Genomic DNA, 19,830 nt, shown 5'->3' with positions numbered 1-19,830 from the left:
TTGTGTTGCAGTGTATGTATGCGTTTTAAAGCCAATGACATTATTCACTCTCTGAAAGAGTTGTATTTTATACATGTGTGTGTCCCTGTTTATTGTACAGGCTGTGATTATTCTGTTTTTTATTTGAATCATTGAGATATGATCACTGATTCATATTGATGCCATACTACACAATCTCACCAGTAATCGTAAGACATAATGTCATGGCATTGACCATTCTTTGAGTGATTATTTTCATTTGACTTCATCTCATCTCTGGAGAGGCTGTATTTAATGTGCAATTACCTAATAGTGTAACAAGGTGCTCAGTCAGCAGTGTCAGTGGGTTGTCCTACCATAACATAGAGCAGTACTGAAATACTGAAATGTGTCTTTATGCCCCCCCTCCTCCTCCTCCTATAGGCTCACCCTCAGACAGGTAGTGTTGCGGGGGGGAAGGGTGGTAAAATGCTTCCTAGTATTGAGGAGGCGTGGAGCCTGCCCATCCCCGCTGAGCTCACCTCCAGACAGGGGGGCCTGAACACTGCAGCAGGCAGCCCAGGGTCACAGGCACAGCAGCAGGTGAGACCTCTAGAGACCCCCCCCCCCCCCCCCCAGATAACAAACCCCTGCTACTACTACTACCTAAACCAACCTGTCCTGGTGCATCTTAATAGCCTTCATCTTTCCTCGTCTTCCTCACCTCATTGGCACTGATCTGCAAATTCAGTATAGTAGAGTGGATGCCCTGTAGCCTTATCTGCATTCACCTGACCGTCTAGAAACGTTTTGTATCAGTGCAGACAAACCAAAGGAGTTGAGAGAATCCCCCTCACAAACACTAAGCTCACATACGGTACATTTACTAGGTGTGGTTCATTATACAGTAGATTTACTAGGTGTAATTCTGTGTATGGTTCATTATACAGTAGATTTACTAGGTGTAATTCTCTGTGTGGTTCATTATACAGCAGTACAGGCCATAAGTCAAGTCACTTTTCTCACCTCATCTCCTCACACTGACTAGCTGTTTGACATGACATGTACAGAATGAATGTAAACTACTGATATGCTGTTTATCTGTTAGTGACTTTGAATATTTAATTCATTGTCAACTTGTATGTCTTGTCTTTTTTTCCCTTGGATGACTGTTTGACATTAAAACTTACCTTGGCACCAAAGGTTTGATGGTAAACGGCGGTAACCCAGATATTTTTGTTCCTTATGTTTCATCGCTTTCCTCGTGTCAAGAAAAAAAAGACTTCACACAGTTTGTTGGCACTGAGATTCCTGATCAGAAGTATCACTTAGGTTGTTGTCAGGATTGTGGCATCTACTCTGAACCCCTCCTCTCTTCCCTCCCCCATAACCATCCCACTCCTCTCTTCCCTCCCCCATAACCATCCCACTCCTCTCTTCCCTCCCCCATAACCATCCCACTCCTCTCTTCCCTCCCCCATAACCATCCCACTCCTCTCCTGCCTCCCCCCTATACCCTCCTCTCCTTCCTGCCCCCCTATATCCTCCTCTCCTTCCTGCCCCCCTATATCCTCCTCTCCTTCCTGCCCCCCTATCCCCCCCCACTCCTCGCCTGCCCCCCCCATATAACCCTCCTCTCCTTCCTGCCCACCTATCTCCTCCACACTCCTCGCCTGCCTCCCCACTATAACCCACCCACTCCTCGCCGGTCTCTCCTGCCCCCATACCCCTCATCTCCTGCCCCTTCTAACCCTCCTCTCCTGCCTTCCCACTCCTCTCCTGCCTTCCCCCTCCTATCCTGCCTTCCCCCTCCTCTCCTGCCTCCCCCTATAACCTTCCTCTCCTGCCTCCCCCCTATAACCTTCCCCCTCCACTCCTGCCTCCTCCCTATAACCTTCCTCTCCACTCCTGCCCCCTCCCCCCCTCTTACAGGCATGTAAGCCCCACAATGGAGGTGAGGGAGGCCAGGTACAGACACAGGCCTCTCCCCATCCCAGCCACACTGACAGTCAGGCCAGCCCTGTCAAGAGGAAACGCACCACCAGCCCAGCTAAGGTAGGGTTCAGTCTTTTACCCACCCAACTGACCCTATTCATTAAGGCATTCATTCAAATGTGTTTCAACGGATAACTAAAGTGAGTGTTTCTTATTGGACATGTCCAGGTAGTCCTGCCCCTTTCATCCATGTGGTGCCTTTACAATCCAGCTCTGGTACTAAAGCCTGGGAACTGTCCACTCCATTACACAACCGGTGAACTCAAAAAGGAATGACGCTGAAACATTTACACGGTATATTGACGAGCATCTCTCTTTTCTCTGAGCACAGAGTGGTGTCGACTTGTGGACAAACGACCCGGTACAACAGCAGATCCCCAGCTGGTACCTAACGCCACAGAGACTACAGGTGGGTATTTGTTAACCCCTATAGGTCTACGCCCATAAATTGCAATATCTACTAAGTTAACATATGGAATTGTTTTAAGATGATGATGAAGCCATTTGATTGTGAATTTTAGGACCCTGTAGGTATAAAAATAAAACATAAATATATCGATTAAAGGTCGACCAATTATGATTTTTCAACGCCGTTACCGATTATTGGAGGACCAAAAAAGCCGATACCGATTAATCGGCCGATTTAAAAGAAGAAAAAAAAATATATATATATATATATATAAAAATGTTATTTTTTCCCAATATAAAAAAAAATATATAATTTTATTTTTATATATAAAAAAATAAATAATAATAATAGTTTTAAAAAAAGTTTAACATTTGTAATAATGACAATTACAACAATACTGAATGAACACTTATTTTTTTAACTTAATATAATACATCAATAAAATCAATTTAGCCTCAAGTAAATAATGAAACATGTTCAATTTGGTTTAAATAATGCAAAAACAAAGTGTTGGAGAAGAAAGTAAAAGTGCAATATGTGCTATGTAAGAAAGCTAACGTTTCAGGTCCTTGCTCAGAACATGAGAACATATGAAAACTGGTGGTTCCTTTTAAGATGAGTCTTCAATATTCCCAGGTAAGAAGTTTTAGGTCGTAGTTATTATAGGATTATAGGACTATAATAAATATATAGATCAATAGATAGATCAATAGATAGATAGATCAATAGATTTGTAAGTCGCTCTGGATAAGAGCGTCTGCCAAATGACTTAAATGTAATGTAAATGTAGATCTAGATAGATCAATAGATCTAGATAGATATATATATATCTCTATACACACACACACACCGTGGGGCAAAAAAGTATTTAGTCAGCCACCAATTGTGCAAGTTCTCCCACTTAAAAAGATGAGGCCTGTAATTTTCACCATAGGTACACTTCAACTATGACAGACAAAATGAGAAGGAAAAAATCCAGGAAATCACATTGTAGGATTTATGAATTTACTTGCAAATTATGGTGGAAAATAAGTATTTGGTCAATAACAAAAGCTGCAGCTCAACGGTATGTCTCTAGTATAAACACACAGGGGGAGCTGCAGCTCAACGGTATGTCTCTAGTATAAACACAGGGGGAGCTGCAGCTCAACGGTATGTCTCTAGTATAAACACAGGGGGAGCTGCAGCTCAACGGTACGTCTCTAGTATAAACACACAGGGGGAGCTGCAGCTCAACGGTACATCTCTAGTATAAACACAGGGGGAGCTGCAGCTCAACGGTACATCTCTAGTATAAACACACAGGGGGAGATTCAGGATTCAAAACCAGTGTTTGACGCTGTGGAGCATCACTCAGCTTTGCTGGGTTTTAATTTTAGACTCTCAGGCCCTTTTCCAAAGCAACCTGAGGACTGAATAGTAAGAATAAAAGGCTTAAGCGAAACAATTCACAATGTAAATAGTTAAGGATGGTTCTAAATACCTTTCCCTCCACCTCTAGCTCCTGGATCAGCTCCGGACCAACCGGACCAGTCTGAAACTACCACAGGTACAGATGCTGGATCAGCTGGAAAACCAGTTCTCCCTCATGCAGCAGCATCAACAGCAGGTACATACACACACTCAAACAAACCTGTGGCTTTATGTATGAATAACTTAAGCCATCGTTCCATTTCAGTGTTTAAAGACATTTGGAGTGCTATATATAGGAAAAAGACGTGCTAGTACAGCTTTTCTGTCTCTCTTCCATCTTTCCGTTTTTATTTTCTAGGTGAAACAGCAGGCAGCAGGCCAGTTGTGGCCCACACTACCCAACGGCCCCTCGTTATCCCCAAACTCCCTCCCCTCACCTCACCCCCTCTCCCGGACTTCACCTGTCAGTCACACCACAGCCCACCCTCCCTGCACTCCTCAGCCAATGGCCAACGGACCTTTATCTTTAAGTCACCTGGGACAGCTGGGTAATCAGGAGGCGGGGACCATGGGCAATAATCACACTCCCGGTTTACCGGGTGCAGGGACTTTACCGGGGGGTCTAACAGAAAGTGGCAGGAGTAACAGAAACGTGCCTTACCTGCAGCAGAACTGTCTACCTCACAACTGCACAGCCGCTAGTGATACCAGTACCCCTACCAGCAACACTAGTAGTACCAATACCCCCACCAGCAACACCACCAGTCACCGCAGCAACAGTACCAGTAATGCAGAGGAGGCCTGGAAGAGCCAGCAACACACCAACTCCCCTGAGGTACATATTGATGGTACTGTCTCAGTTGAGCTGCTCATATTGTCTGTCTAATCTCCTTCGTTCTAGCTCTCTTTTGCTCTGACTTGGTCTCACACTCTCTCTTTCTTGTTTTGTCTCACCCTCTAATGTTCGTTGCTGTTTTGTCTCACCCTCTAATGTTCGTTGCTGTTTTGTCTCACCCTCTAATGTTTGTTGCTGTTTTGTCTCACCTGCTAATGTCCGTTAGTGTTTTGTCTCACCCTCTAATGTTCGTTGCTGTTTTGTCTCACCCTCTAATGTTTGTTGCTGTTTTGTCTCACCTGCTAATGTCCGTTAGTGTTTTGTCTCACCCTCTAATGTTCGTTGCTGTTTTGTCTCACCCTCTAATGTTTGTTGCTGTTTTGTCTCACCTGCTAATGTCCGTTAGTGTTTTGTCTCACCCTCTAATGTTCGTTGCTGTTTTGTTTCTCCGTCAGGGGCTTCACAAAGGTCCAGGTTCATATTCGGCAGGTCCCAATGGAGAACACCCTTCCTCCCCCTCCCATCCCACCCAGGCAGCTGGCCCTGGTGCTCAAAGTCTAAATCAGGTCGGACATTCCACCGGGCCCTGCCCTGCCTCCTCTTCCTCCTCCTGTTCCTCCCTCTCCTCCTTCTCCTCTTCGCCACAGAGGGGCGGTGGCCCCAACTATCTCCCTTCCTCTCCCCTCCCCTCCACCACCACTACCTCAGGGGCCCAAACCAAAGAGACCACGCCTTTAGGAAGCAGCAGCGGATTGGCTACCCATGCAGGAACACTGTGCAGTCCCAGTCCCAGTCTCACCGCCCTTACACATGGATTGGCTAATCACATCCAGCAGGGGGTGGTGACCACCACGTACAGCTCGGGGAGCCAATCCCAGCCCGGCTCTCCTCCTCCGGGCGCGCTCAGTTCAGGCGACCCTCAGCTCTCAGCCTTGCTCAGAGGAAAGGACAATAATAAGGGTGATGAAAACCACGATAGTAATAATCATCATCATCGTGGCGTTAATCAAGGAGCCACCACGGACGATAACATCAAGGTCAACAACATCCACCCGGGTGTCCACCATGGAGGTCCCAAACCCCTGTCGGAACACTCTGTGGCTCCCTCGCCCCTCGTCACCATCCCCTCCCCCCACCGCTCCACTAACCCACCCACAGCCACCAACCTCGCCAGCCTTAACAGCAGCCCGCCCAACAGCGGTACCACCACTACCCCACAGGTCAATGGTAAGGGGCTAGAGGACTCTCGCAGCCCAGTCAAGGTGGATCCCACTGAACTGTCTCACAGAAGGCCAGCCCTGGCCTCATGGTCCTCAGTATCCATCTACCCCAGCTCAAACCAGGTGCTCAAAGCATGCAGGTAGGACATCATATCCTTCTGTCACATCACACTTCAATTGTAGCCAATTTGCGTTTTGATTGGCGTGTATGTATGGATGTGGTAAAGGCTATGTGCGTTCTGATTGGAGTGTATTTATGGATGTGGTAAAGGCTATGTGCGTTCTGATTGGAGTGTATGTATGGATGTGGTAAAGTCTATGTGCGTTCTGATTGGAGTGTATGTATGGATGTGGTAAAGTCTATGTGCGTTCTGATTGGAGTGTATGTATGGATGTGGTAAAGGCTATGTGCGTTCTGATTGGAGTGTATTTATGGATGTGGTAAAGGCTATGTGCGTTCTGATTGGAGTGTATGTATGGATGTGGTAAAGGCTATGTGCGTTCTGATTGGAGTGTATGTATGGATGTGGTAAAGGCTATGTGCGTTCTGATTGGAGTGTATGTATGGATGTGGTAAAGGCTATGTGCGTTCTGATTGGAGTGTATGTATGGATGTGGTAAAGGCTATGTGCGTTCTGATTGGAGTGTATGTATGGATGTGGTAAAGGCTATGTGCGTTCTGATTGGAGTGTATGTATGGATGTGGTAAAGGCTATGTGCGTTCTGATTGGAGTGTATGTATGGATGTGGTAAAGGCTATGTGCGTTCTGATTGGAGTGTATGTATAGATGTGGTAAAGGCTATGTGCGTTCTGATTGGAGTGTATGTATGGATGTGGTAAAGGCTATGTGCGTTCTGATTGGAGTGTATGTATGGATGTGGTAAAGGCTATGTGCGTTCTGATTGGAGTGTATGTATGGATGTGGTAAAGGCTATGTGCGTTTTGATTGGAGTGTATGTATGGATGTGGTAAAGGCTATGTGCGTTTTGATTGGAGTGTATGTATGGATGTGGTAAAGGCTATGTGCGTTCTGATTGGAGTGTATGTATGGATGTGGTAAAGGCTATGTGCGTTCTGATTGGAGTGTATGTATGGATGTGGTAAAGGCTATGTGCGTTCTGATTGGAGTGTATGTATGGATGTGGTAAAGGCTATGTGCGTTTTTACAGGCTGGTAAATGGATGTGGTAAAGTCTGTTGTTATGCAGTGTTTCATTGTAAATGTCATACTAACTAGAGTTCACTGTCTGAGTCACATGGAGCTGACTGGTGTGGCTGACTGACTGACTGGTGTGGCTGACTGACTGACTGGTGTGGCTGACTGACTGACTGGTGCGACTGACTGGTGCGGCTGACTGGTGCGGCTGACTGGTGCGGCTGACTGGTGCGGCTGGCTGACTGACTGGTGCGGCTGGCTGACTGACTGGTGCGGCTGGCTGACTGACTGGTGCGGCTGGCTGACTGACTGGTGCGGCTGACTGGTGTGGCTGGCTGACTGGTGTGGCTGGCTGACTGACTGGCTGACTGGTGTGGCTGACTGACTGACTGGCTGACTGGTGTGGCTGGCTGACTGTCTGGTGTGGCTGACTGACTGACTGGTGTGGCTGACTGACTGACTGGTGTGGCTGACTGACTGACTGGTGTGGCTGACTGACTGACTGGTGTGGCTGACTGACTGACTGGTGTGGCTGACTGACTGACTGGTGTGGCTGACTGACTGACTGACTGGTGTGGCTGGCTGACTGACTGACTGGTGTGGCTGGCTGACTGACTGACTGGTGTGGCTGGCTGACTGACTGACTGGTGTGGCTGGCTGACTGACTGACTGGTGTGACTGACTGGTGTGACTGACTGGTGTGGCTGGCTGACTGACTGACTGACTGGTGTGGCTGACTGACTGACTGACTGGTGTGACTGACTGACTGACTGACTGGTGTGGCTGGCTGACTGACTGACTGGTGTGACTGACTGGTGTGACTGACTGGTGTGGCTGGCTGACTGACTGACTGGTGTGGCTGGCTGACTGACTGACTGACTGACTGACTGACTGACTGGTGTGACTGACTGACTGGTGTGGCTGGCTGACTGACTGACTGACTGGTGTGGCTGGCTGACTGACTGACTGACTGGTGTGGCTGGCTGAGTTGCTGATGACTTATTTATTTTGGTGAGAAAGTCGACTGTGGTTTGAGTTGCCTTTTGAAGGTCTTTGTGCTGTAGCCAGCCAGCCTGGCCTTAAGGGCCTGTAGCCCTTAGTTAGCCTTTAGTTGGTGGCAGGTAGCCTAGTGGTTAGAGCGCTGGACTTGTAACCCGAAAGGTTGCTGGATTGAATCCCCGAGCTGACAAGGTAAAAAGCTGTCGTTCCGCCCCTGAGCATGGATTCAGAGGGGTTGGGTTAAATGTGGAAGACACATTTCAGTTGAATGCATTCAGTTGTACAACTTACTTGGTATCCCCCTTTCATAAGTTAGCCTTCTAGTTAATCCTTTAGTTAGCCTTCTAATTAACCCTTCAGTTAGCCTTCTAATTAACCATTTAGTTAGCCTTCTAGTTAAACCTTTAGTTAGCCTTCTAGTTAAACCTTTAGTTAGCCTTCTAGTTTAGCCTTTTAGTTAACCCTTTAGTTAGCCTTTTAGTTAACCCTTTAGTTAGCCTTTTAGTTAACCCTTTAGTTAGCCTTACCTGCTCTGGGTTACCAAATAGTTGTATCAGTGTTGTGCTCATTAGGGGGCGGCAGGTAGCCTAGTGGTTAGAGCGTTCGACTAGTAACTGAAAGGTTGCAAGATCGAATCCCTGAGCTGACAAGGTAAAAATCTGTCATCTGCCCCTGAACAGGGCAGTTAACCCACTGTCATTGTAAATAAGAATTTGTTCTTAACTGACTTGCCTAGTTAAATAAAGGTTAAATAAAATAAATAAAAAGTGTAGTCTGAAGGAACTAGACATGATGAACATGGTAGATCTCCACTAGCTTTCCTCTCTGATAGGCGAGGGGGATTTCCTCAGGTGGACACCAGTGACCAGGCTGGTCCCTAGGGGATGTTTCTGGATGGATCTGTTTAGTGTCTACAGGAAGTGGCCAGGAACTGACAGGGCTGTAGAGTTCCTGAGCAGTAAGCCCTGTGTGTACACAACCTAAGCCATAGCTGTTATTCTACTGTACATCTACAGTTCTGTATATGACTGGAGCTTTGGTTAACTGCTTCTCTAGGCTTCTTTCTGTCACTGAAGCACTTCAATAGGCTGTTTACACAGGCAGCCCGATTAGAATATTTTTTTTTCTCACTATTTGGTCGTTAGACCAAATTTTCACATCAGATTTATTTTTTCCCCAAAGCACAGGGGGAGCTTTTTCCCCAAAGCTGATCTGATTTGTCAAAAGTCAAATAAAAACTGTTTATCTGAATTGGACTGCCTGTGTAAACACAGCCATAGAACCAGTTAATCTGTAATCTGTTTTAACGGTGATCTGTTTGAAGTGTTCTCCACTCCACAATGCATGTCTCGACTCCAGATCCATCGTGTTGGTTTGTGCTGCTGCTCTTTGCTGAAACGTGATCTGTGCTGTCTCACCTAGCCAATTAAAGAGGAGAGATGGGAGAGATGCAACAAAAAGCATTGTTACTGGAACAGTTTAAAAAATACTGTTTCTGAGACCTGGTGCCCCCCCCCCCCCCCCGTGTCTTTAGGAACCTGGGGAAGAATGGCCTGTCCAGCAGCAGTATCCTCCTTGATCAGTGTCCTCCGCCCAGGCCCCCCCTGCCCCCCTCACCCTCGCTGCCGAAGGACAAACTCAACCCCTCCACACCCAGTATCTACGTGAGTAAATAGCTGTGAGGGTTTTTACTCATGTCTGTATGTTGGGATTAGGGTTTCCGTTAGCCTGTAATAGTCGGCTTTTGGACTATTTTTATTTTTAGAAAAGCAGATGAATGAAATTGGCGCTGGCCAATTGTCCGGGAGAAGAAGAAAAAAATCCCACTGTGAAATTAGGCTTTTTAGCCTCTTGATTGATGTAAATACCAGTCGATGTACTGGAAATACATTTGACTACTCATGCTTATCGGTCTACAGGTAAATTTGCATAATTTTATGGAATTAAATTGGTGTGTGTGTAGGCTACATTATATATATTTTTATCACACGCATACAACATACAGATACAGAGGAGCAGTAAATCTGTCAGACAGCGTGAGAGCTGCTGCTGCAGCATCTCAAACAACCATCAGAAGCCAGGCTTCATCAGCGTGTCACACGCCACTTTGCAATGAGCTGACGGCAGTAGGCTGTGCCTACTTAAGTGTTTGAAACCTGAACATTTTAAAACATATGAGGCATGTCTTCAAAGTAGCCTATTAGATCTCCTCTCTTTCTATATTTCTAACAGATATTTGAATCTCTGTCACCGTTTGTGTGACAGGCGCCCCCTTTTGGCACTGTGGTTTCCTGCCAGTTGCATTATGGAACAAACATTCACTTGTAGCCTACTGCCTTGTGCGCATTGCTGCACTTGTAATGTGAATAAATAATAGCTTATTAATATTTTAAGATAAACGTTCTGATCTGTTGCGTCAGACTCGTTACTTTTTAAAGTTGCATCCTCGACCTGCATGCTCTGTTAATATGAATTACCATATTCTAAGTGTGATGTCACTGAGCACTGTGGGTGGACGCCCTAATCAGGTTATGCGTATGGGTCCGTCAGATTTCTCCAATGTCCGGTAAATTTACAATGTTGCCGGTCAAATATCCTGCGCCACATTTTCCTAACAGAAACCCTGGTTGGGATTTCATTCCTGTGCTTTTTACTCTCTCAGATAAATGTAGTTGTCGTTCCTACTGGCCTGGGCTCTATGGCTGGCCTGGGCTCTATGGCTGGCCTGGGCTCTATGGCTGGCCTGGGCTCTATGGCTGGCCTGGGCTCTATGGCTGGCCTGGGCTCTATGGCTGGCCTGGGCTCTATGGCTGGCCTGGGCTCTATGGCTGGCCTGGGCTCTATGGCGGGCCTGGGCTCTATGGTCTTAGTGTTTATTACAACAAATGGTCTAGTTTGCATTTCAAGTCAACATTTAGGGCAGCAGGTGGGCTGGTGGTTAGAGGTGGGCTGGTAGGCTGGTAGGCTAGTGGTAAGAGCGTTTGGCCAGTAGCTGAAAGGTTGCTGGTTCAAATGCCTGGGCTGACAAGGCTCTGTCGACGTGCCCTTGAGCAATGCACTTAACCCTAATTGCTCCTGTATGTTGCTCTGGATAAGAGCATCTGCTAAATGACTTAAATGTAAATAATTTGGTAGTCAGTTGGTTACAGTTTGGTAGTGTGTTTTGGCTATACTCGACATTAGAGTGTGTGTGTGTGTGTGTGTGGTCTCTGATCTGTCTGTTTCTCCCATGGTGTGTAGCTGGAGAATAAGAGAGATGCCTTCTTCCCTCCGCTTCATCAGTTCTGCACCAACCCCTCCAACCCCGTCACTGTCATCAGAGGGCTGGCTGGGGCGCTCAAACTGGGTGAGTTACACACGTCTGGCAGTCATATACCGCCATTACACACACTACTGCTGCTGGTGGCATTCCAGTCCAGCAGAATAAATACAAGTCAACTGTCTAGTCCTTCTGTCTAATTTGTGTTTAGCGTAGTAAAGCTATGTGTGTGTGTGTTTGCATTCATTCACTGGCTTGGGGGGGGGTGTGTGTGTCTGTTGACCAACTTTACATGTATGAGAACAGCACCACCTGCAGGCAGAGAGAGTCATTACATTCAATGTAGCATGTGGAGTCAAGTATTTGCTGCATAGAAAATATATTGGCTCCCTCACTCCATCAGTTCTCTACTGTTGCATTAACACACACTGGATAGGTGCAGTGTAATGTGTTGTTTTACAGGGTCAGTCATAGTAGTATGATAGGTGTTGTTTTACAGGGTCAGTCATAGTAGTATGATAGGTGTTGTTTTACAGGGTCAGTCATAGTAGTATGATAGGTGCTGTGTAATGTGTTGTTTTACAGGGTCAGTCATAGTAGTATGATAGGTGTTGTTTTACAGGGTCAGTCATAGTAGTATGATAGGTGTTGTTTTACAGGGTCAGTCATAGTAGTATGATAGGTGTTGTTTTACAGGGTCAGTCATAGTAGTATGATAGGTGTTGTTTTACAGGGTAAGACATAGTAGTATGATAGGTGTTGTTTTACAGGGTAAGACATAGTAGTATGATAGGTGTTGTTTTACAGGGTAAGACATAGTAGTATGATAGGTGTTGTTTTACAGGGTCAGTCATAGTAGTATGATAGGTGCTGTGTAATGTGTTGTTTTACAGGGTCAGTCATAGTAGTATGATAGGTGTTGTTTTACAGGGTCAGTCATAGTAGTATGATAGGTGTTGTTTTACAGGGTCAGTCATAGTAGTATGATAGGTGTTGTTTTACAGGGTCAGTCATAGTAGTATGATAGGTGTTGTTTTACAGGGTCAGTCATAGTAGTATGATAGGTGTTATTTTACAGGGTCATAGTAGTATGATAGGTGTTGTTTTACAGGGTCAGTCATAGTAGTATGATAGGTGTTGTTTTACAGGGTAAGACATAGTAGTATGATAGGTGTTGTTTTACAGGGTAAGACATAGTAGTATGATAGGTGTTGTTTTACAGGGTAAGACATAGTAGTATGATAGGTGTTGTTTTACAGGGTAAGACATAGTAGTATGATAGGTGTTGTTTTACAAGGTCAGACATAGTAGTATGATAGGTGTTGTTTTACAGGGTCAGCCCTAGTAGCACGGCGCCCCTGGAAGAAATTAGCTGCTAGTGCACTTGCTTGAAACTCACTCAAAATATCTGGATGGATAAATAGTTTGTATTTTATTAAGCTAGAGTGCTTCTGAACTCTTTGTTTTACTGCACTGGGAAATACATTTCAGCCATGCTTTCAGGAATTAGCTGATTGTCAGTGACATATTTTTTGCAGATGCAAGTTGTGAGTTTACTAAACATCCCTTTCTCTTTTTATCTCTCCACTTTTCCTCATTTCCCATCCCTTTCTCTGTCTCCCACTTCTTTTCTCTCCCTCACTGTTTTCCCTCCATCCACCCTTCTCTGTCTCTCTCTCCCTCCACCCTTCTCCCCCACCCGTCCACTCTGTCAGACCTGGGTCTGTTCTCTACTAAGACCCTGGTGGAGTCTAACCCTGACCACCTGGTGGAGGTGCGGACTCAGCTGTCTCAGCCCACCGATGAGAACTGGGACCTGAGCGGCACCAGGAAGATGTGGCGCTGCCAGAGCAGCCAGTCACACACCACCATCGCCAAGTACGCCCAATACCAGGCGTCGTCCTTCCAGGATTCTCTACGGGTTAGTAGAGGAAGCGGCTGAAGGATACAGGCACACAGACAGACCGACACAGAGAACCATCACCATTGCAAATGCTCTCAATACAAGGCCTTGTTGATTAGAGATTCAAGGCGTTTTGAGCTGTGTCCTGTTCTCTGAAAGGCCGTGTGTTCACTGTGCTGAGAACCAACCCCTGTCAGACACTGAATATTCACATGTTCTCTCCTCACTCTGTCCCTCAAACTAGACAACATAAATCTATATTGAATGTATTTCTCAGGAGGAGAAGAAGATGGAGCTGGAAGCAGAGGCAGCCAACGCAGAGAGGTAAGATGCCCTCTGTCCCTCCCTCCCTCCCTGGACGTCTGTCTCTCTGTCCCTCCCTCCCTCCCTGGCAGTCTGTCTTTCTGTCCCTCCCTCCCTCCCTGGCCGTCTGTCTCTCTGTCTCGGTCTGTGTGTCATATCGCTCTGCTCTGTCTAAACTACATATGCCATGATCCTGCAGTGTGGCGTGCCGGAAGAAAGGGCCCTTCAAACACATCAAGTTTGGCACCAACATCGACCTGTCTGACGATAGGAAGTAAGTGTTCCACACAACTCTCACTGACAACATTATGTAGTTCTGTTAACGAGAGACTTTAGTTTGACCTTTTCATGTAAACCAGATTATATCATATGGTCCAAAAACAGACTGGTTAGGGGCTACAGGTGGAGCAGTCTCCAGACCGTTTGGTTGTAGAAACAGACACGAGGTATGGCTTAGGGAGAAGGGACAAGGGCTGCTTTTGGATTAGGCATTGTTATCATGATGAGGATCTCTGAGGTTGGGTGCGGTGTGTGTCTGTGCAGTAGAGTTTAGTGCTGACCCTTGCCCTCTTTGACCTCATCCAAGGTGGAAACTGCATCTGCAGGAGCTCAGTAAGCTGCCAGCCTTTGCCAGGGTGGTGTCTGCTGGAAACCTGCTCAGCCACGTAGGACACACCATCCTGGGCATGAACACTGTCCAGCTTTACATGAAGGTCCCTGGGAGCAGGACGCCAGGTACATGCACACACACACACACACACACACACACACACACACACCAGACCTGGGTTCAGATACTATTTCAAATATCTACGTTACTTTCACATTTCCAAGTAAATATTGAAATGTTTTTTTTTGTTTTGTTTTTTTAAGACGAGGAGTTGAATATTGGAATGTATTTAGAAATACTCAAATACACTGACTCAAATTAAGTCCCATGCATTTAACCCAGGTATTTGAGCATTGGGCCAGTAACCGAAAGGTTGCTGGTTTGAATACCTGAGCCGACAAGGTGAAAAACCTGTCAATGTGCACTTGAGCAAGGCACTTATTCCTAATTTGCTCTAGGGACGCCATACTACTATGTATGACCCTGTAAAACAGCACCTATCATACTACTATGACTGACCCTGTAAAACAACACCTATCATACTACTATGACTGACCCTGTAAAACAACACCTATCATACTACTATGACTGACCCTGTAAAACAACACCTATCATACTACTATGACTGACCATGTAAAACAACACCTATCATACTACTATGTCTGACCCTGTAAAACAACACCTATCATACTACTATGACTGACCCTGTAAAACAACACCTATCATACTACTATGACCCTGTAAAACAACACCTATCGTACTACTATGACTGACCCTGTAAAACAACACCTATCGTACTACTATGACTGACCCTGTAAAACAACACCTATCATACTACTATGACTGACCCTGTACCCTGTAAAACAACACCTATCATAACAACACCTATCATACTACTATGACTGACCCTGTAAAACAACACCTATCATACTACTATGACTGACCCTGTACAACAACACCTATCATACTACTATGACTGACCCTGTACAACAACACCTATCATACTACTATGACTGACCCTGTACAACAACACCTATCATACTACTATGACTGACCCTGTAAAACAACACCTATCATACTACTATGACTGACCCTGTAAAACAACACCTATCATCCTACTATGACTGACCCTGTAAAACAACACCTATCATACTACTATGACTGACCCTGTAAAACAACACATTTCACTGCACCTATCTGTTGTATGTGACAATAAAACATAATAAAATACTTAAAGTGGTTGATTCACATTATTTGAAAGTACTCAAATACACAGAAAATATGTATTTAAATAACAAATAATCATATATTTGATTCCAGGTCTGACACACAATTTGTTTTTTGTAGTCATTTTGTTTCATGCATTTTGTTTTATGAAGTATTTATCTTGTCTGTTAGGTCACCAAGAGAACAACAACTTCTGTTCAGTGAACATCAACATTGGCCCGGGGGACTGTGAGTGGTTCTCTGTGCCCCAGCCTTACTGGGGAATCATCAACGACTTCTGTGAAAAGTACGTCAACAAACATCTCCTGCTTCTAACTCAACACAAAGTGCATCTCCTACCTCTGTCTGTTTATAGCCAATACAATCTGAAGTCACAGACACGTCTAACTCTGCTTTGGCTATAGTGGACCTAATGCTAATAAAAGTAGAATCATTTTTTCATATTTTCATTCATTGATGATGTAACAATCATTCATTGATGATGTAACAATCATTCATTGATGATGTAACAATCATTCATTGATGATGTAACAATCATTCATTGATGATGTAACAATCATTCATTGATGATGTAACATTCATTCATTGATGATGTAACAATCATTCATTGATGATGTAACAATCATTCATTGATGATGTAACAATCTATTTGATTTGATGAATTTACATTTACAATAGCACGGAGTCGGCAGTATTTGTATCTCTATCATCCTGTGTGTGTCTCTCCTCCAGGAACAACATCAACTTCCTGATGGGTTCATGGTGGCCCAACCTGGAGGACCTGTACGAGGCAGATGTCCCCGTCTACCGGTTCATCCAGCGCCCCGGAGACCTGGTGTGGCTCAACACGGGCACCGTTCACTGGGTCCAGGCCATCGGCTGGTGCAACAACATCGCCTGGAACGTAGGACCCCTCACTGGTAAGACGAGGAGAACAAGGGGATATACTTACTATGAACATGCACTGTTGTTTTATGGGGTTTAATGCTGAATTCGTTGGAGCCTCATTTAAATATGATAGCTGGATTCTGACAAGCCTTGACATTGTGAAATTGAAATGATATTGTCATTAATACACCCCTTCTACCTTCTCCCTCTCCCCCTCTGTCTCCCTCACTTTCGCTTTATCTTCCTCCCCCTCTCTCTCGCTCTCTCTTTCTGTCTCTCTCGCTCTCTCTTTCTGTCTCTCTCGCTCTCTCTTTCTGTCTCTCTCGCTCTCTCTTTCTGTCTCTCTCGCTCTCTCTTTCTGTCTCTCTCGCTCTCTCTTTCTGTCTCTCTCGCTCTCTCTTTCTGTCTCTCTTGCTCTCTCTTTCTGTCTCTCTCGCTCTCTCTTTCTGTCTCTCTTGCTCTCTCTTTCTGTCTCTCTTGCGCTCTCTTTCTGTCTCTCTTGCGCTCTCTTTCTGTCTCTCTCGCGCTCTCTTTCTGTCTCTCTCGCGCTCTCTTTCTGTCTCTCTCGCGCTCTCTTTGTCTCACTTTATCTTCCTCCCCCTCTCCCCCGCTCTCTCTCGCTCTCTCTCTCTTTCTGTCTCTCTCGCTCTCTCTTTCTGTCTCTCTCGCTCTCTCTCTCTCTCCCTCCCTCCCTCCTCAGCGTACCAGTATAAGCTGGCAGCAGAGCGATATGAATGGAATAAGCTGCAGAGCGTCAAGTCCATTGTCCCCATGATACACCTCTCCTGGAACATGGCCAGGAATATCAAAGTCTCCGACAGCAAGCTCTTCCAGATGATCAAGTGAGTCACACACACACACAAAATTCCCTTTTGCTCGCCCTCACACACACACACACACACACACACACACACACACACACACACACACACACACACAATTCCTTTTGCTCGCCTAACACACACACACACAATTCCTTTGCTCGCCCACACACACACACACACACACACACACACACACACACACACACACACACACACACACACACACACACACAATTCCCTTCTGCTCGCCCTCTCACACACACAAACACACAAAATTCCCTTTTGCTCGCCCTCTCTCTCTCACACACACACACACACACACACACACACACACACACACACACACACACACACACACACACACACACACACACAATTCCCTTTTGCTCGCCCTAACACACACACACACAATTCCCTTTTGCTCGCCCACACACACACACACACACACACACAATTCCCTTTTGCTCGCCCTCACACACACACACACACACACACACACACACACACACACACAATTCCCTTTTGCTCACACACACACACACACACACAATTCCCTTTTGCTCGCCCTCACACACACACACACAATTCCCTTTCGCTCTGCTTCTCACTCATACACACCTGCGCTCGTGCACGCACACACACACACCAAACCCCTGTGTGTCTCGGTCTCTGCTAGGTACTGTCTGCTGCGGACATTGAAGCAGTGTCAGATGCTGCGGGAGCTACTGCAGGCGTCAGGCAAGGAGCTGGTGTGGCACGGCAGGACCAGGGACGAGCCCGTACATTACTGCAGCATCTGTGAGGTACACACACACACTGTCCTTGTGGGGCCAAAACAATTGATTCCAATTCAAAAACTCCTATTTTCCGTTAGCCGGTGATGATTTAAAAAAAGGAGATATAGCCGATTACGTAAAACTGTTGCCGACCAAAACGCCCGGGAGAAACAATTATCCCATTGCAAAATAATGCTTTTTATTAATTGATAGAAATACAGTTGACCGTCATGCTTATCAGTCTATTGGTTAATTTGCCTAATTTACTAGAAATAAATTGGCCAGTTGTTTTTTTTTTTTTTTCTTCGTTATTCACCATCTTATTTGTCCAACACAACTATCACATGCACACAGCATACAGTCTATTCTGAGTGGGATTTCCTCAGCTGGTTGCTGCTGGAGTAAAACATGTGGTTCTCCTGCTGCTCCTCAGCTGGTTGCTGCTGGAGTAAAACGTGTGGTTCTCCTGCTGTTCCTCAGCTGGTTGCTGCTGGAGTAAAACGTGTGGTTCTCCTGCTGTTCCTCAGCTGGTTGCTGCTGGAGTAAAACATGTGGTTCTCCTGCTGTTCCTCAGCTGGTTGCTGCTGGAGTAAAACGTGTGGTTCTCCTGCTGTTCCTCAGCTGGTTGCTGCTGGAGTAAAACATGTGGTTCTCCTGCTGCTCCTCAGCTGGTTGCTGCTGGAGTAAAACGTGTGGTTCTCCTGCTGCTCCTCAGCTGGTTGCTGCTGGAGTAAAACGTGTGGTTCTCCTGCTGCTCCTCAGCTGGTTGCTGCTGGAGTAAAACGTGTGGTTCTCCTGCTGCTCCTCAGCTGGTTGCTGCTGGAGTAAAACGTGTGGTTCTCCTGCCGCTCCTCAGCTGGTTGCTGCTGGAGTAAAACATGTGGTTCTCCTGCTGCTGGAGTAAAACGTGTGGTTCTCCTGCTGCTCCTCAGCTGGTTGCTGCTGGAGTAAAACATGTGGTTCTCCTGCTGCTCCTCAGCTGGTTGCTGCTGGAGTAAAACATGTGGTTCTCCTGCTGTTCCTCAGCTGGTTGCTGCTGGAGTAAAACATGTGGTTCTCCTGCTGCTCCTCAGCTGGTTGCTGCTGGAGTAAAACGTGTGGTTCTCCTGCTGCTCCTCAGCTGGTTGCTGCTGGAGTAAAACACGTGGTTCTCCTGCTGCTCCTCAGCTGGTTGCTGCTGGAGTAAAACGTGTGGTTCTCCTGCTGCTCCTCAGCTGGTTGCTGCTGGAGTAAAACATGTGGTTCTCCTGCCGCTCCTCAGCTGGTTGCTGCTGGAGTAAAACATGTGGTTCTCCTGCTGCTGGAGTAAAACGTGTGGTTCTCCTGCTGCTCCTCAGCTGGTTGCTGCTGGAGTAAAACATGTGGTTCTCCTGCTGCTCCTCAGCTGGTTGCTGCTGGAGTAAAACATGTGGTTCTCCTGCTGTTCCTCAGCTGGTTGCTGCTGGAGTAAAACATGTGGTTCTCCTGCTGCTCCTCAGCTGGTTGCTGCTGGAGTGAAACATGTGGTTCTCCTGCTGCTCCTCAGCTGGTTGCTGCTGGAGTAAAACATGTGGTTCTCCTGCTGCTCCTCAGCTGGTTGCTGCTGGAGTAAAACACGTGGTTCTCCTGCTGCTCCTCAGCTGGTTGCTGCTGGAGTAAAACACGTGGTTCTCCTGCTGCTCCTCAGCTGGTTGCTGCTGGAGTAAAACACGTGGTTCTCCTGCTGCTCCTCAGCTGGTTGCTGCTGGAGTAAAACATGTAGTGCACAATTTAACCAGATCTATTTTTATTTCTAAACTGGTAGTTGAAGCACGCCTCCCATTCACCATTAAGGTGCAGGCAACAGGATATCAGCGTTTCACCCACCATTTAACAATGTGAGCTGGAGGCAGTATGCATTTTAAAACATACTTTATTGTTTGTATCCTGACTGTTTTACATAATGTTATGAGCCATGTCCTACCTTGCTTCAAATCCAACCATGGAAACGAGGCATTAATTCTTTATAAAAGTATAGGAGGTGCGTGAGTTTCAAGTTTGGGGACGCTTAGCATTGGTTTTCATATAAACTTTATT

At 46.1% G+C, this 19,830-nt stretch overlaps 1 protein-coding gene across 9 annotated transcripts in view; it reads left to right on the top strand.

Annotated features, from left to right (window-relative positions):
* LOC135518977 (lysine-specific demethylase 6A-like) overlaps positions 1-19,830 on the top strand; it is a 114,576-nt gene that overhangs the window by 82,856 nt on the left and 11,890 nt on the right. For 7 of the 9 annotated variants that reach the window (XR_010452240.1, XR_010452239.1, XM_064943973.1 and 4 more), the window contains 16 exons: positions 403-561; positions 1,891-2,013; positions 2,285-2,362; positions 3,864-3,971; positions 4,134-4,610; positions 5,066-5,970; positions 9,520-9,649; positions 11,226-11,331; positions 12,960-13,165; positions 13,425-13,471; positions 13,650-13,724; positions 14,037-14,185; positions 15,459-15,573; positions 16,020-16,207; positions 16,876-17,017; positions 17,676-17,802. Coding sequence is in view for 7 of the 9 variants with exons in the window: in XM_064943973.1 (XP_064800045.1) it covers positions 403-561; positions 1,891-2,013; positions 2,285-2,362; positions 3,864-3,971; positions 4,134-4,610; positions 5,066-5,970; positions 9,520-9,649; positions 11,226-11,331; positions 12,960-13,165; positions 13,425-13,471; positions 13,650-13,724; positions 14,037-14,185; positions 15,459-15,573; positions 16,020-16,207; positions 16,876-17,017; positions 17,676-17,802 (3,135 nt within the window). In the remaining 2 variants the exon portion in view is untranslated. The remainder of the gene's footprint in view (positions 1-402; positions 562-1,890; positions 2,014-2,284; positions 2,363-3,863; positions 3,972-4,133; positions 4,611-5,065; positions 5,971-9,519; positions 9,650-11,225; positions 11,332-12,959; positions 13,166-13,424; positions 13,472-13,649; positions 13,725-14,036; positions 14,186-15,458; positions 15,574-16,019; positions 16,208-16,875; positions 17,018-17,675; positions 17,803-19,830) is intronic. The other 2 variants (XM_064943977.1, XM_064943975.1) reach the window with 1 other exon arrangement.

Source organism: Oncorhynchus masou, chromosome 29 (assembly GCF_036934945.1).
Source record: "Oncorhynchus masou masou isolate Uvic2021 chromosome 29, UVic_Omas_1.1, whole genome shotgun sequence".
Taxonomy (NCBI): domain Eukaryota; kingdom Metazoa; phylum Chordata; class Actinopteri; order Salmoniformes; family Salmonidae; genus Oncorhynchus; species Oncorhynchus masou.
The sequence above is the reverse complement of the archived record's forward strand: the minus strand, read 5'-3'. Positions and strand labels throughout refer to the sequence as shown.